General features: G+C 41.0%; 1 protein-coding gene across 1 annotated transcript in view; it reads left to right on the top strand.

The window, feature by feature from the left end:
* SPPL2B (signal peptide peptidase like 2B) overlaps positions 1-14,501 on the top strand; it is a 164,760-nt gene that overhangs the window by 118,053 nt on the left and 32,206 nt on the right. The window contains exons 7-11 of the mRNA XM_086947259.1: positions 843-939; positions 1,318-1,434; positions 5,693-5,774; positions 7,047-7,121; positions 7,993-8,055. Coding sequence (XP_086803385.1) covers positions 843-939; positions 1,318-1,434; positions 5,693-5,774; positions 7,047-7,121; positions 7,993-8,055 — 434 coding nt within the window. The remainder of the gene's footprint in view (positions 1-842; positions 940-1,317; positions 1,435-5,692; positions 5,775-7,046; positions 7,122-7,992; positions 8,056-14,501) is intronic.

The raw sequence follows: 14,501 nt of genomic DNA, 5'->3' as shown, positions 1-14,501 counted from the left end.
TGCAACGGATTTGTGATGCCAGTTAGCAACGCAAAGCATGACCTAGACAGCTTTCCGGCCTTCCTTATTACAGTATAGACACTTCTAATTGCCTATCACTGTTATGTGAATCATACTTTGCTTTTCATAGCAGGCCTGTTATTAACCCCTTCGCTGCTGATGACGAGCTCAGCTCGTCATCAGCCACGGGTGGCGTGTGCTGATGACGAGCTCAGCTAGTCATGTAGCGCGGTATTTTTAAAAATGCCGCACAGCGCAAAAATCACCGCAGCAGCGATGCGGTTAATTAGAACTGTGTAGGCAGCCACGTTGGCTTGTGTTAATAATACTCTCTTAATACTGTTACTTCATAAACCTATTGTATATATTACTCATGTTTAAGTTCCTTTATACATTAGTACTGTAGTACAAAAGAAAGGTGTTTGCTCAAGGACATTCATTCCTAGCTGTTCATATATTGCCCATTTAATTGATTAATTTAGCAGGAAATAGTATTGGCTTTCTACGCTATATCTACGTTAGACGATGCTGAGATGAATCGCAGTACTTCGCCACTAAGGCTTCCATTTTGTTGCGAGGTCTGTAAAGTGAATGCCATTAATTGTGCAATAGTAATCTTTACTGTCTTCCTCAAGGCCACTGTGATGCTAGAATATGCTTATTAGAACAAAGAGTTGTCATCATCAACTTTGTAATCACAACAATCTTGAAAATAAACAACTTAACAAAAAAAAGTACTTGCCTTTAAAAGTCTGCTTTTACCAATGTAACAAGTGATTTGGTTTATAACTCGTTATGCTGTTTCTAGTAAGTCGATGTTCCTTTTTGTCTATTTTTTGCAGTGTATGTCATTATTGCTATATTCTGCCTGGCTGCCTCAATCGGATTGTACAGTTGCCTTTGTCCGTTTGTACGCAGATTGCCTTTCGGAAAATGCAGGTAAGCATCTCTTTAAGTGAATGCGCCATTGACATGCTTGTCTATTTTGTCCTAACGGGACAATATTTCTTCTCTTTAACTATATCCACTAAACCCATCAATCATGAAAGCAAATATTAATGACATAGATGTTGTATGCAGCAGTTTTATTAGGAATATTTCACATAAATAGTTCCTATATATAAAATTAAACATCTATGAAAAGTGTATAACAAAGTTAATGGATAATGTACTCCATACATGAATGCATATTAACACATAGGCTATTGAAATGTAATAACTTGTACTTGAGAATTCTGCATGAAAAGTGTTATTTCTATTTAGAATGCTATGCCTGATTTTGCTAATATTGTATCTTTTTTTTGCTGGCCATTCCAGGGTCCCAGACAACAACTTGCCCTATTTCCACAAGCGTCCGCAGGTTCGGATGCTGCTGCTGGCTGTGTTCTGCATCTCCGCCAGCGTGGTGTGGGGTGTCTTTCGAAATGAGGACCAGTAAGTCATGTGAACTCTCCACTCGTATCAAGTTTTTTTTTTAAAGTCATGAGTAGATATTCCATTTCTGTTTTCATCTGTTCCTGTTGCTACTATCAGTCTTTCATTTTATCACAGGGAAACAAAATGTGTGTACTAAAATGTTAATAAAATTATGATTCGTTTTTCTGAGATCATAGGACAGCTTGAGAGTTTTACAAACACATTTTTAATTAAATAGGTTATTGGATTCGTAATCGAAGAGTTATATATATTTATTACAAGTTTCTTTAAAAAAAACTAGTTGATTAAAATGCAAATATAGGAAATAAAAGGTGGAATATGCAACTTGAAACTCCCATACCTTCACCTAAATGAAATGTTTTGAGGGCTGGAGGTGTTTTTTATTTAATGAAAAGTTGGCAAGGTGGGGAGGAGGTGCTGGGAAGTCAGTTTAAAAAAAATGGAAATTAAGATTAATTTCCTGCTGAAAAGCAGATACATTGGAAACCTAGTTGTACTTTCAGAAAATGGTGAGGCTAACGTCTGGGGTTAAAATTATGGATTTTCTTTAATATATGTAGCGCTATTGTTAAAGCTTTAATTCATACTGAGCTTTTCAGAATGCATTTCATGTAGTTTCTGCATCCCAAAACGAAAAGAAGTGAAAGGAACTAAATAGGGAAGACACTATATACATATTGCAAAATACAGCAGCCCATGTTGACCTGACCTAAAAACCCGAATTGTTTATGCTTCCTGTTGCCTGTTAGCAGTTGTAAGTGGACCAGATTTCAACATTCTTCTCTTCTTCTTTTTTTTTTTTTCACTTTTTTTTTTTTCCTATTTATTTTTAACTGAGGTTTTGGGAGTGAACCCTGAATTCTCCAACATTGAATCTTTATTGATTTGCATACTTAAACATGTTTCTCAGTCAGGTGGGGTTCTGCAGATTTATTATTTTATTTTTTGAGTTTTAGCGCTGATTAGCAACATCATGTATACGTCTTCAATTTATCTTCACGTGCAGGCGGTCCACCTACTACTGACTGTTTAGGTCAAAGGAAGTAGGCATGGAGATGACTTATCACAATCTTACATTTCAGAGTGGCACCTGACAACTTTAGTGGTTCTGACTTAGGGTCTTGAAGAGCTGCCATCTTTGTTCTGTCATCGCCGTTTATGTTCGGTCTTCTGTCAAGGTTCATGCAAGCAAACTGTCTTCTCTACAGCCTGTGGTTGTCAAAATTGTTTGTGATGCTCCTGTTGCAACAAACTGACGTGACTATTTCATAAAGGAATCTATTGAGACAAGCTGTTGATTATTTGAGCTTTTTTGTGTCTTAATAAAAAAAGCACCTCATAAAGTTAGACCTCGCCCAAATAAAGTTGAACAAAAATAGTTTTTAATAAAAAAAAAATACTTCTAAATAGGTTTTGTGCCAGTGCCTGAAGCACGTGAATCACCATAATTTACCAGGCTGGCGCTGCGAACCTCTGAGGCAGTGTGTAACTAAATCTTGGAATTACTGTTTTTCCCCCAGAACAGCAATTCAGCAGAATCTTTTAATTTATGGAACTATTTGTGCATGCAGTATGGGTTTGCATCACATATTTCGCTATTCAATATGTTAAATACTTCTGGACATACTAAATTAAAACCTTTGCATTATGGACCTACACCGTTTAGTTCTGAAGGCTCACAGGAGCAAGTCTTCTGTATGCGCACAGCTGTGCTTTGTGGCAGTTCTAAGTTTTACTGAGCCTAATGTTCCAGACTGTCTGCTACTCCACATGTTTGAACTATACAGATCACACAGCAACAACTCTTGCCTCCTCACAACTCTCAGTTGACCCACTAAAATTGTCAGGTACCCCCCTGACTGCATGAGGACCACAGCTGAGGGAAAAAAGGTTTGTGATCTCTTCAACAAAGAAGACCTCTTGTCAACCTGCTACACCTTTTGAATCTGTAATCCGAAAGTCGTTCCTCCTGAAAATAACCTTTCTAGCTGTTGAGGTAGGAAGTATTCCATTAATGACATGGAGGTGAGGATTAGCCTGTCTCTTAATGTACTCCAGAGCCAATGAATAACACCAGTATGAGCTCACGTCTTCAAACATCCAGGAAATTAGTAAACAAAACATAATGTGACCACCAACCTGTCATCAATTGCCACACAGTAACCAAGATAACTTAGGGGCAGTTAGTTTCTCTTGGTGTTTTTCTATGGGGCCGGGCATCATGAAGTGCAACGTATCAATAAGGATAAAACCTAATCCTCGCCTGCTGTCCTGAAAAAGAGTTCAGGATGGAACCATTCAAACTGTGACCAAGAACATGACCACCATGTTTTACAGCCACAGACTAGGAGAAATACAGTCTCAAATTATGCATATGAGCATTCAAATATAATATACACCTGTTAGCAAAAATTAACCCAAGATTGAATTACCAGGCTACCTCATGGTAGATATTAAGCGATGTAACCAATTGGACCTATACAGCAGAGTTTTGCAAAACGTTGTGCAGGTTTGTCATGTGCCTCATCGCAAATTTCTTTTTTATTTTTATTTTTGTGAAAAAAGCAAAATGCCCATAATTTTTTCACATATACCTTTAAAAGACTAGCTGGGTTGAGGCTGGTTTGTACTTGGCATGCGGGTGCACCACCGCTCACACTTTTCATTAATGCACTAAAGAGTCTTTTCGTTACTGCACTAAAGAACTTGCACTTCATGCAGAAATAAATGCAGTTTATTTTTCTGCATTAATATGGGACCATGTGCTATTATCTTATACATTATTTTTTAAATGGGTGATTGTGGAAGAACTGTCTGTAACTAGAACATTTTGGCACTCTTGTGTTCACTGTTTGACATCATACAAACAATTTCTGCCAGTATTTCCGTCTCTGACCGTATCAGAGCAGACATTTACTGACCTACCTTTAGTGTGTGTAAAGCAGGCATAGGTTCATATCTGCCCTTCCTGTTAGAGGAGGCATATGGTTTGGTCAACAGTGGAAAATCCGTCTTCGTACAGTCTGTAGCCTGCCCGATGGTGGGCCGCATCAAACTGTCAAAGAGCAATGAGCCCTCTTCCTGGTAGACCCTTGTTACACATGTTTCTTAATCTGGTCATTAAAGCATGTCTGCCTATGGAAATATCAATGGTAGAGATGAATTGCTTATGTGAAAGTGCAGTTCACCAGCACTTGAATCTTTCATAGATTCACCCTAAATGCCCCACATCACCCAATCATAACAAATCGGTTGTTCTTTGCCACTGAGGTAAGAATGAATTAAAACGAAATGTGTCTGAGTTCAGGCAAAATTACACCTATTGGGCTAGGTGTTGAACAACTGGTTGAGGCACATGGGTGTACGTAAATAAGAGGAGTATACATGACTGTCATTGTTTATATTGGACTAATACAAAAATAAATGTTGATGATGCCTAGTTTAAACACATGAACAATTCAAAAAAGTGAATGTGTCCATGAAAGGTATAATATGCTAACAGGTTCGTAATTATTGTCTGTGTGGTGCTGTGGCATGTTCCATGTGCAGAGCTCTTTTCCTCAGAATGACTTGTTAATGGTAGGACAGTATGTATTTCACACCAGCAAATAGGCTTTGGAAGTCACCCTTTCCATGTTGAGACTATCTAATATTTACTATTTACAGCTTATAATGATTTGCCTAATCTTTGAAGTGTTTGTTCAGATATTGGTGCCACTGGGGCTACTGGAGTATCATTGTTACGAAATGTGGACTGCTTCGATCAGTGATGTTAGAATAGAAAGTGTGATTCTGTCTACAACATAAGTTTTAGATGTATATCACTGAAGGCCTTTTCCAGTCTGGCTTTGAGGAATTTCACAATTAATGTTATGAAATTGAATAAAATATACAGTATTTTCTGGCGTATAAGACGACTTTTTAACATTTGAAAATCTTTTCAAAAGTTGGGGGTCGTCTTATACGCCGGGGTCATTTTATAAGCAAGCGAATATAGCCCAAACCCTATATTTTAAAAGGAAAAGTAGGGGGTTGTCTTATACGCCCAGTCGTCTTATACGCCAGAAAATACGGTATACAAGTGAGGGGTCATTTATATATTGATTTCTTATACTGAAAACCTGAAAAGGGTACCCTTCCCAGCCTTGAGAATCTGTGTTCTTCTGACTGCTTAAGGGGCATTCATTAACCTCGGCCCTGCTACAGGCTGTTTGATCAAGCACAACACCATCAGTTTTGTTTCTGTTTTTCTTAGGTGGGCCTGGATCCTTCAAGACATTTTGGGAATCGCCTTTTGCCTCTATATGTTGAAAACAATACGCCTGCCTACTTTCAAGGTAAGATAATCGGCTTACCAAAATAATAGAGGGGCACGCATTTGGGGTAGAAATATTACCATAAACGTAAATATTGTAGGATTTTTTATGAGCCACGGTTGGGTTGCTTCGACGATTGTTGAGATTAAGGAAAGCATTCACTCGAGTATTAGAACTATATTTTATAAGTGTGAATTCTTGGTGGCTATATCATCATATAGCCACCAAGAATGGAGGCACAAACCGAACACTTCTGATCAGATTCGATATGCTTTACATAAATATGTGGATTTCCTGGCATGGTTTTTGATGTATTAACATATCCCCATGCATATCTAGAAAAAAAGGAAAAGTATTAAGCTGCTCAGATGAAGGTCACCTTACTCTTGTAGCAGGACTTTGCAAATTCAGATCTCTTCAGTGCCGTACTCCAGTTTATGGGTCTCCGAAGTATGGCAGGATAGCTGGGAATGACAACTTGTTCGTAAAGCAAAGATACCCTCTTTTCTCCTCCTGGTTCCGCAGACCTGCTCTTCCATTGTTGATGCAGCTGTGCACCTTTATACTTGGGTAGGTGGAGTTGCAAGTGATCCAAGGCCTTGGAAGTGGCCAGAGATAGCATACTGTTCATTCAAAACATTCACCTTTGCAGATGAGAAATCCAGAAAAACAAAGTCTCTTGTTCGTAAATTTTTTGGCAGTAGTTCAGCAGTTCACAGATAATCATGTTACGTATCATTGTGTTTTGTGTGTAGTGTTGAGCTCTGGTTGGTGAGTCTGTGTAGGGAACTTCCATGAGTTTTGGAAGAGTCAGCCTGGCTTTAAAAGAGAAGATGTAAATATACACTTAGAATATTTGTCACTGATTACTTATAAAGATAAAGTTATTCTTAGGGATCAGGAGCATTAATTTGCTCGCTGCAGAAATCTTTGTTAATGATGTTAGTTTCCGAATTAAATCCAGATGAAGGATTTAAGATTTAACTTTGTCCAATGTGTAAATAATAAAAGGGGTTGTCATTGAGTTGGATCATGGTAGCACTTTTTACAGCATTTTAAAATGGTAAACCTTTTTAGTAGCTATTTTTTAAGGACAGATGTATTATTAAACCACCTGTTAATACTACATTGTGTTTAGTAAGCAAATACAATTTTTTAATGATTGCAACAGTGGTTAAGCGATTCATTACTGACTGTAATGGCGAAGCATGAATTTTGAGATGAACTTTCTTTGTCTAGTCTCTTTGTTCTTTGAAGTAACGACTAATTTCTCTTATTTGTTGTTTCTCCCAGGCCTGCACTTTACTTCTAGTAGTACTTTTTATCTATGATGTGTTTTTTGTGTTCATCACTCCATTTATTACAAAGGTAGGTTCTTCGCACTGTGCATTGTAATAAACGTTACTCCGTCTTACTGTCTGCAGTTTATCTTAACATGTTTTCACTTAGTTTTACATTAAAAATAATATGTATATCATATTGTATATGTTTTGACAGTGAAAGGCACCTAATTTGAAGTAGAACGTTCTCTGAAGTCAATATAAGGGAGGGGACCTTGGAAACTGAAGTCCATTTCATTGTTGCTTCACACATCTACTTCCAATTGTACTGTGGGGCAACCATTTGTTTAACATTATGTATTTATCAATGGCCTTTGCTAACAAGAGTCAGTTAATAGTATTGACTTTTGTTGCCATTCACAATTGGCGCACATTTGGAAAATAGAGGCTTTTTTCTTTTGGGATTTCATCTACATACTGAATACATGAAGGTTGTCCGCTACTGTATTGTGGGTTTTGGAGTGACTGTTCAGTTGTTTATGTGGCAATATAGGAAATATGTTTCTGTTGAGCTTCACCAGACTACTTAAGGGGTCCTAACCAGGGAATGTTCTGCTTAAGTAAACAGCGATCTATACAAATACACAGCTGTTATATTTTTGCAGAATGTTGATACTTATTTATTCTAATCCTAATCTTAAATCCTTGTTCACTGTAAGGCCCTCTCCAGTATTACTGTAATTTAGTGGGATCTTAGGTGAAGCTAGAAACACTTATTCCAAGTGAAATGTTGTGCTATTAAAGATGCAAATGTCAGCAGGTAAAATTGTATGTTAAAGTGTGTCTCACTCCCCAACCCTCCGCATCTGACTGCAGTCATCCTGTTTGTAGATCGATTGATGGATTTTAAGGTAATGTGTGTTGATTTTGACTCAACTGCTCCTTTTATTGTTTCGCAGAGTGGTGAAAGCATAATGGTGGAGGTGGCTGCAGGCCCATCAGGGTCCTCCACGCAGGAAAAGGTATAGTATCAAACGCCTTTTGGCTTTTCAGAAATAGTTCACTTTTATGAAATCTTGTAGACGACATAAGCATGGAAGTCTTGGTTGTTCAGATGTTCTCATTGTCTGAAAGGAGCCTGTGGCACCAAAATAGCATATAAAGATAAATTAAAGCCGCATGGATGGATACTTAATTTAGTGATCAACACACAGCCTTTGTTGTGATGGTTTAGCGTTATGGAGTAACCGTTCTGACGTGATGTTTTAAAATGATTTTCATGGGACAAAGGGAGTGTGCCCTTTCAAGGAGCTTGCACAACATTCCCTCTAATACTTGGAACCACCTACAAATCTCCCCTTCATGTTAAGGCTTCAATGAGACATCAGAGCTATATAAAATCGTGCACTTCCCTGCAGGAGGAATATACCTGTTCCATGCAAGATTTCGTGGTAAAAGGTTACATTGTCATTCAGATCTCCCAAAATTGTGATTTGCAATTTGATGTAATTTGCAGAAAGCAGGAGGCTGCAATCCTTTGGAAATAGTCTGTTGTCCATTTGTGGAGTATTCACTGCAAAGTAACTCTACCATTGTGCAAGGATGCATGCGGTGTTCGTGTTATGAATTCAGTGCAAGCCAATCCAACCTTTGAGGATTTATTGGGTTATAGGTTGCGGCGGTGCAAGATTATTTGGTGCTGGTGACACTACCAGCCTGCCTTTCCTTGAAAATCTACTTTGGTCCATAGTTTCTAAAACTTTGGAAGGCAGAAGACGGTTGAGATTTCTTCCATTGCTTGTCAGCTATTGAGAGAATACAAGAAGGTGTTGGTCTGGCACAGTCAACTCTGAAAAAAGTAGGACCTAAATCAAGGGGAATCGCAATCATTTTCCCAAGGGCTACAAAGTATGGTCTGTTGTGTGCCAGAGGGCTGCATTAATGCCAGCACAGTGAAAGTGGGGCATTGTGTGGGGGAAGTAGTTTACTTGCTTGTAGGCAAAGCAAATTATGGTGTGGTCAGTGAGTCATGGAGTCCTTTTGAGTGTCGCACTCCAGACTGTCCTCTTAAGGAAGCCACTATTCTCGAATAAGTCATAGATTTGACAATACTGTGTTATGTGGTCTCTGAATCGCTATCCCTGTACTGCACCTTGGGGTAAGGCTTCTCTGCTTGCTATCACCTTGAGAAAGTCCAGTGTAAAAAAGAAGTAACTTCATTATGGAATCTGAAAGAAATGGAATTGTACAATGTGAAACTAGAAAAACTAGTATCAATCCCAGCCTTCTTGTGTGATCCTAGGCAATTGTCTTATTTCATTTGGCCTCCTTTTTCTTCATTTTAACATATAAGAGCACCTTGAAATACACGAGTTCAAGATATGCACTGTAAGCTCCAAATGGGGGTATACCCTTCATCTGTGCAATGGTGCGAGGACCTATCCAATTTCTTTGTTAATAAAATAGCTAAAATTCAGCAAGACTTACTTTCTGAGCTACCAGCGGCTAGCTCAGTGGCAGGTCCTTTTTCTTCATCATGCCATAGGAACATCCAACAGTTTACGGGCTTTTTGCCAGCCGAAGAATGCGATGTACTGCCTCTCCTTCAGTCCCTTAAATCGGGTTCCCCTGCTGACCCCTGCCCTGCTCTGGTGCTCTCGGAGGTGGCGAGTATTGTCTGCAGTGAGGTCACCCAGATAGTGAATCTTTCTCTATCTTCGGCTGAAGTTCCTCTGGGCTGGAAACAGGCAAAGCCACTACCACTTCTGAAAAAATCTGCGCTAGACGTTAATACTCTTGGAAACTATCGTCCAATATCCCTCTTGCCAGCGCTAGCCAAAATATGTGAGAAAGTGGTCTTCCGGCAATTGGAGAGTTTTGTGGAGACCTCCAATGCTCTACATCCAGCTCAATCAGGCTTTAGAGCGGCCTATAGCACAGAGACAGCACTGGTTGAGATGGCGAAGTCGGTTCGGGAGTGTTTAGACGGAGGCGGCAGAGTGGTCCTTATTTTACTGGACCTCTCTGCCGCATTCGATACAGTCCCCCACGAGCTCCTCCTCGCCAGGCTGTCTGCTGTTGGCATTGGGGGGGATGCCCTGGCCTGGCTGTCCTCCTTTTTGGCGGACAGAACTCAACAGGTCTGGTTACCGCCTCATGCCTCACAGCCTACACCACTTATCACTGGAGTCCCACAGGGATCCACTCTTAGTCCCCTACTGTTTAACATTTATATCACTCCTCTGATATAACTAGCGGAACAGTACGGGGCTAAGATCATAGGATATGCGGATGACATGCAGTTGCTGTTCACCTGGCCGGATGATTTACAAAAAAGGGGGTGGTGATGAACAGAGTGTCTGAGTTAAACAGACCACTCTTACCCAGTCCAAAGATCAGGGCTTGATCCATCACCGTTATTTATCTCACTGCCCCTTCCCAGCTCCGAACCTGGCCGGATGATCATCTGGATACTTCTTTAGTGCAGCTTTGTTTGTCCTCAGTCTTTCGCTGGCCATCTATGGCACAGTTGAAATGTAATGAGGACAAATCTGAGGTCCTCTTTTATGGTTCTTTCCCTTCCGACTTCAAAGACTCGCTGTGGCCATCTATGGCACAGTTGAAATGTAATGAGGACAAATCTGAGGTCCTCTTTTATGGTTCTTTCCCTTCCGACTTCAAAGACTCGCTGTGGCCCCCGAATATTCCCTGTCCAAAGGAGATGGGTGGCCCGGCAAAAAATCTTGGCATATGGTTTGGAGAGGACCTAGATTTAAGGACCACATTAAGAAACTTTCGGGGACATGCTTTGCTACTTTGAGAATGCTACGGAGATTCTTTCCACTGCTTCCTAGAGAGGCAAGGGAGACTGTTGCCCGAGCTCTCATCTTGGCAAGGCCGGATTATGCGAACGCTCTGTTTAGCGGCATCCCCGCGTACTTAGTTAGACGTTTGCAGGTGATTCAGAACGCCGCTGTCCGTCTTTTATTTAATGTCCCGAGATGGCAGAGCCTTCGCTCCCAGCTGTGCAGCCTTCATTGGCTACCAGTGTCCCAGCGCATCCTGTTTAAATCTTTGGTACTCTCGTTTAGAGCAACGCATGATCAGGGACCTGCCTACCTGAAGAGGAGATTTGTTCTCTACACCCCACACGAGCTCTCAGATCATCCTCTTTATTTAAAATGACTCTCCCGCGCTTTAAGCGAACTAGACTAGGGGCCAGTCCATAGCTGTCGTGGCTGTACGAGCCTGGAACGCTCTCCACCTCCACCTGCGCTCCACTCAAAACATTGCCCAGTTTAAAAAAAGTCTGAAAACTCATCTATTCAGGAGTATGGCATAAGCTGATTTCTGTTGGTCCTTCTCTGCTGGTTCCCTTCGCGCCAGAATACTCCCAAGTAACAGAGCACGTTATAAAATGGTTTATACATACATACATACATACATACATACATACATACATACATACATGATGGGGGGCTGGCAATCCTGGACATACTTAAATATTACTTGGCTGCACAATTGGTGGTAGTCAACGACTGGGTGTTTGCTGATCACGATGGACCGTGGTACCGGGTGGATAGAGAGACTTTGGACCGCAGGGGCCATGCAGGTTGTTCTGTATCAACGGAAATGGGAGTGGGACTTACCAATACATACCCAAATGGTGGTGAGAATGTCGAGAGAATCCACTAACTACTTAGGATTGGGGCGAGGGTAAGCTCACTAATCAAACCCTATTATGGATTTGCGGGAGGTGGGCAACTTATGGGCATTTCGAAATGTGCCCTGATTGGCATAGAGCCGAGAGGTCCTCAGTGATATCTGGAGGTTACAAGCACTAGTAGCGTTTGAGGTCTTGGATCAAAAATATGAAATGGCAAATAATGAGCGATATTGATACCTACAGCTTGGGCATATCCTTAGAAGACATATAGTGTAGGCGGAGCAATTGCCAGATGCGGCGCCACTTGGGGATCGCCTACTCACAGAACCCAAAACGGATAAGCCATTTCTACTGTTTACAAAAAGGTGGTTAAAAACTTCCCCCATGGTGGCATTGAGGGAGGCCTGGGAACATAGCCCAGGAGCCTTTGACGATGACGATTGGACAAAGACACTGCAAAACCTGCGAGAGAGAGCGATTAGTACCCATTTTCGATTGTTGTAACTGAGAATCCTACATAGAACATACTGCTCTAGAGTGCTACTTCAGAAGATAGGAAGGGGAGAGAGACTCTGCTGTCTGCCTGTGGGGGTGAGGGCAGGAAGGCACATTCTTTCACATCCTTTGGGGTGCCCAATAATACAACTCTATTGGGGATAAGTAGTGCAGAGAATGACTTGAGTGCCAGCTCTGGAGGTTCCCCAGGCGCAGAATGGCTCCTTTTGACTATAGCTGGGAAGGCATCCTGTCCAAAATACCAGAGGATTTGGCTGATGGTTGCATTGGCTAAGCGCTGTTTTGCACGAACCTGGGGTACAGCGATTTCCCCCACGAGTCGAAAACTGGGAATCAGATTTGTACTGGTGACAACGGGCGGCACATGCAGTCGTTCAAAGCAGGGGCTACCCCAAGAAGTGGGAAAAGGTGTGGGGCAACAAGCCCCACTTGTCGAGGGTACTAAGTGGTGAAGGGGGGGTGGGGGTGCTGGGAAGGGAAGGGGGAGCACCGCATTTTCAATTATTACCTGCGGTGGACTGAAAATGTCAATAGCCATAAAGGCTCCATTCCACATGTATAAGCATGTCCTAATCTTGATATTGTCTGCTCTGATCAAAATGTATCTAAAAGATTGCTGCAATTCAGTTACTGTATTAGCTGTATGCTGGGTGATGTTTGATAGAGTTTTTCAAAAAAGATATACACTGTACAAGAACTTCTCTTGTGTTTGATTTAATAAACTATAATGTTCTCCATGTGTAATAACCCAGGCCTCGAAGAGGGTTCCAGGTAGCAAACGACTTGCCTCTTAGTTCGCTATTGGCATTGTACAAGTAGGAGAAGGCATGAATGTTTCTACATTAATTTTTTTTAAATTTGCAGTTTTAAAAAATATGCTACTGACTGCACTGATATAATCTGATGTACTAAGGTGAAACATGTCTGCATGTTCATGAAATACATTTTTTGAATTCCGAAGAAACCATTATATTTTTTACACTTTTTTAAAGATTTCTTCAAAAATGAATGTGCTCCTAGGTTAAGTGCTGAAGGCCACCTTATTTCCTTCATCTCTTTTACTTTGGTTAACATGTAAATAAACGCATGCCTGTTTATTTCATGTCTTTTTGACTGTTAGTGCTGTTTCAAGTAAACAGTAGTCCAGTGCGGTTGTTCTCCTGGAGATCGCATGTGAAGGCCAGGAGGGCTGCAGGCGGCCCCTGGGCTGTACTTTGTGTATCACTGATGTGAATCAATTTGAAAAGAAACTCCTTGTACTCAAGAAGTGGTCTGTGTCCATACTTAGAACTGGATGCAAACAGTTTGAGTCATTATGCTGTCAAATACATTGTACTATTGGAGAAAAATAGAATCTGAAGGTGTGGATATGTTCTGAGGCAATGTAAGCTTTGGGTCATCGCCATATTGTGTTACACTTAGTCCACTTATTGTTGATGCCCAGTATCATAATTTGACGATTCGCTCGAATTAAGAGATTAGTGTAAAATTAAATATAGGAAAATATTTTCATGTTCAGGTGCACATTTTCTTGAAATTTACTTTAGGCTTTCAGATATTTACTTAGTAGGTCGAAATTTCTGGGTCATTACTCCAGTGCCGCTGTCGTCTGCTGGAAAAGTTCTCACTGCTGTCTAGCCAGATTGGTTTTCGCCTCATTCTGTCTTCATTCGTAGGCAGCACTTAGTGTGTTGAATTGTGGGATTTGCAGTCCAATTTCTGTAGTTTGTCCCTCTCATTCCTTGGTGACAAATCTGTTTTCCCTCCAAATTTCTCCTTTGCTCTGTGCTTAGGCCTGTGTGCTGAAACAGTGCAGCCCCAGCCACCATTTTGTGTTCACAAGCCAGTGAGGCCAGCCCCCCTGCCCCCCCCTCCCCCAGCAACAGGGATTTTCTACATCAGAGGGTGCTTCTGTGAGCTGTTGAAACTGTATTTACTGGGGCCTGTGCACTTTGTTTTTTGGCCAGCAGGGGGAGTAAAGCTTTATTCAAACAGTATTGTTAGATTTCGAGTTAGTGAAGCCTTTACCTGCTGAAGTCCAAAGTTGTGGATTGAGCCTGTCTGTCTCCTAGGAGATTCTGAACAGGAGCAAGCAGCTTCCAACTCCCTGACCAGCAAACCTTGTCTGAGGTTGCTGGGACCTTATATAGTGTGCTGATGGTTGGCACATGTGTACACTGATTGGTGGTTGTATCTGGTGTTTCTATTGGGTTAGGGTTAATGTCCTCATTGGCTGGGTATTTGAGGGTTCTGATTGGTTTCTCGGTCTGTGATTCAATCATTGCA

The sequence above is a fragment of the Lissotriton vulgaris genome, chromosome 12 (genome assembly GCF_964263255.1).
Source record: "Lissotriton vulgaris chromosome 12, aLisVul1.2, whole genome shotgun sequence".
NCBI classification, from domain to species: Eukaryota; Metazoa; Chordata; class Amphibia; order Caudata; family Salamandridae; genus Lissotriton; species Lissotriton vulgaris.
The sequence above is the reverse complement of the archived record's forward strand: the minus strand, read 5'-3'. Positions and strand labels throughout refer to the sequence as shown.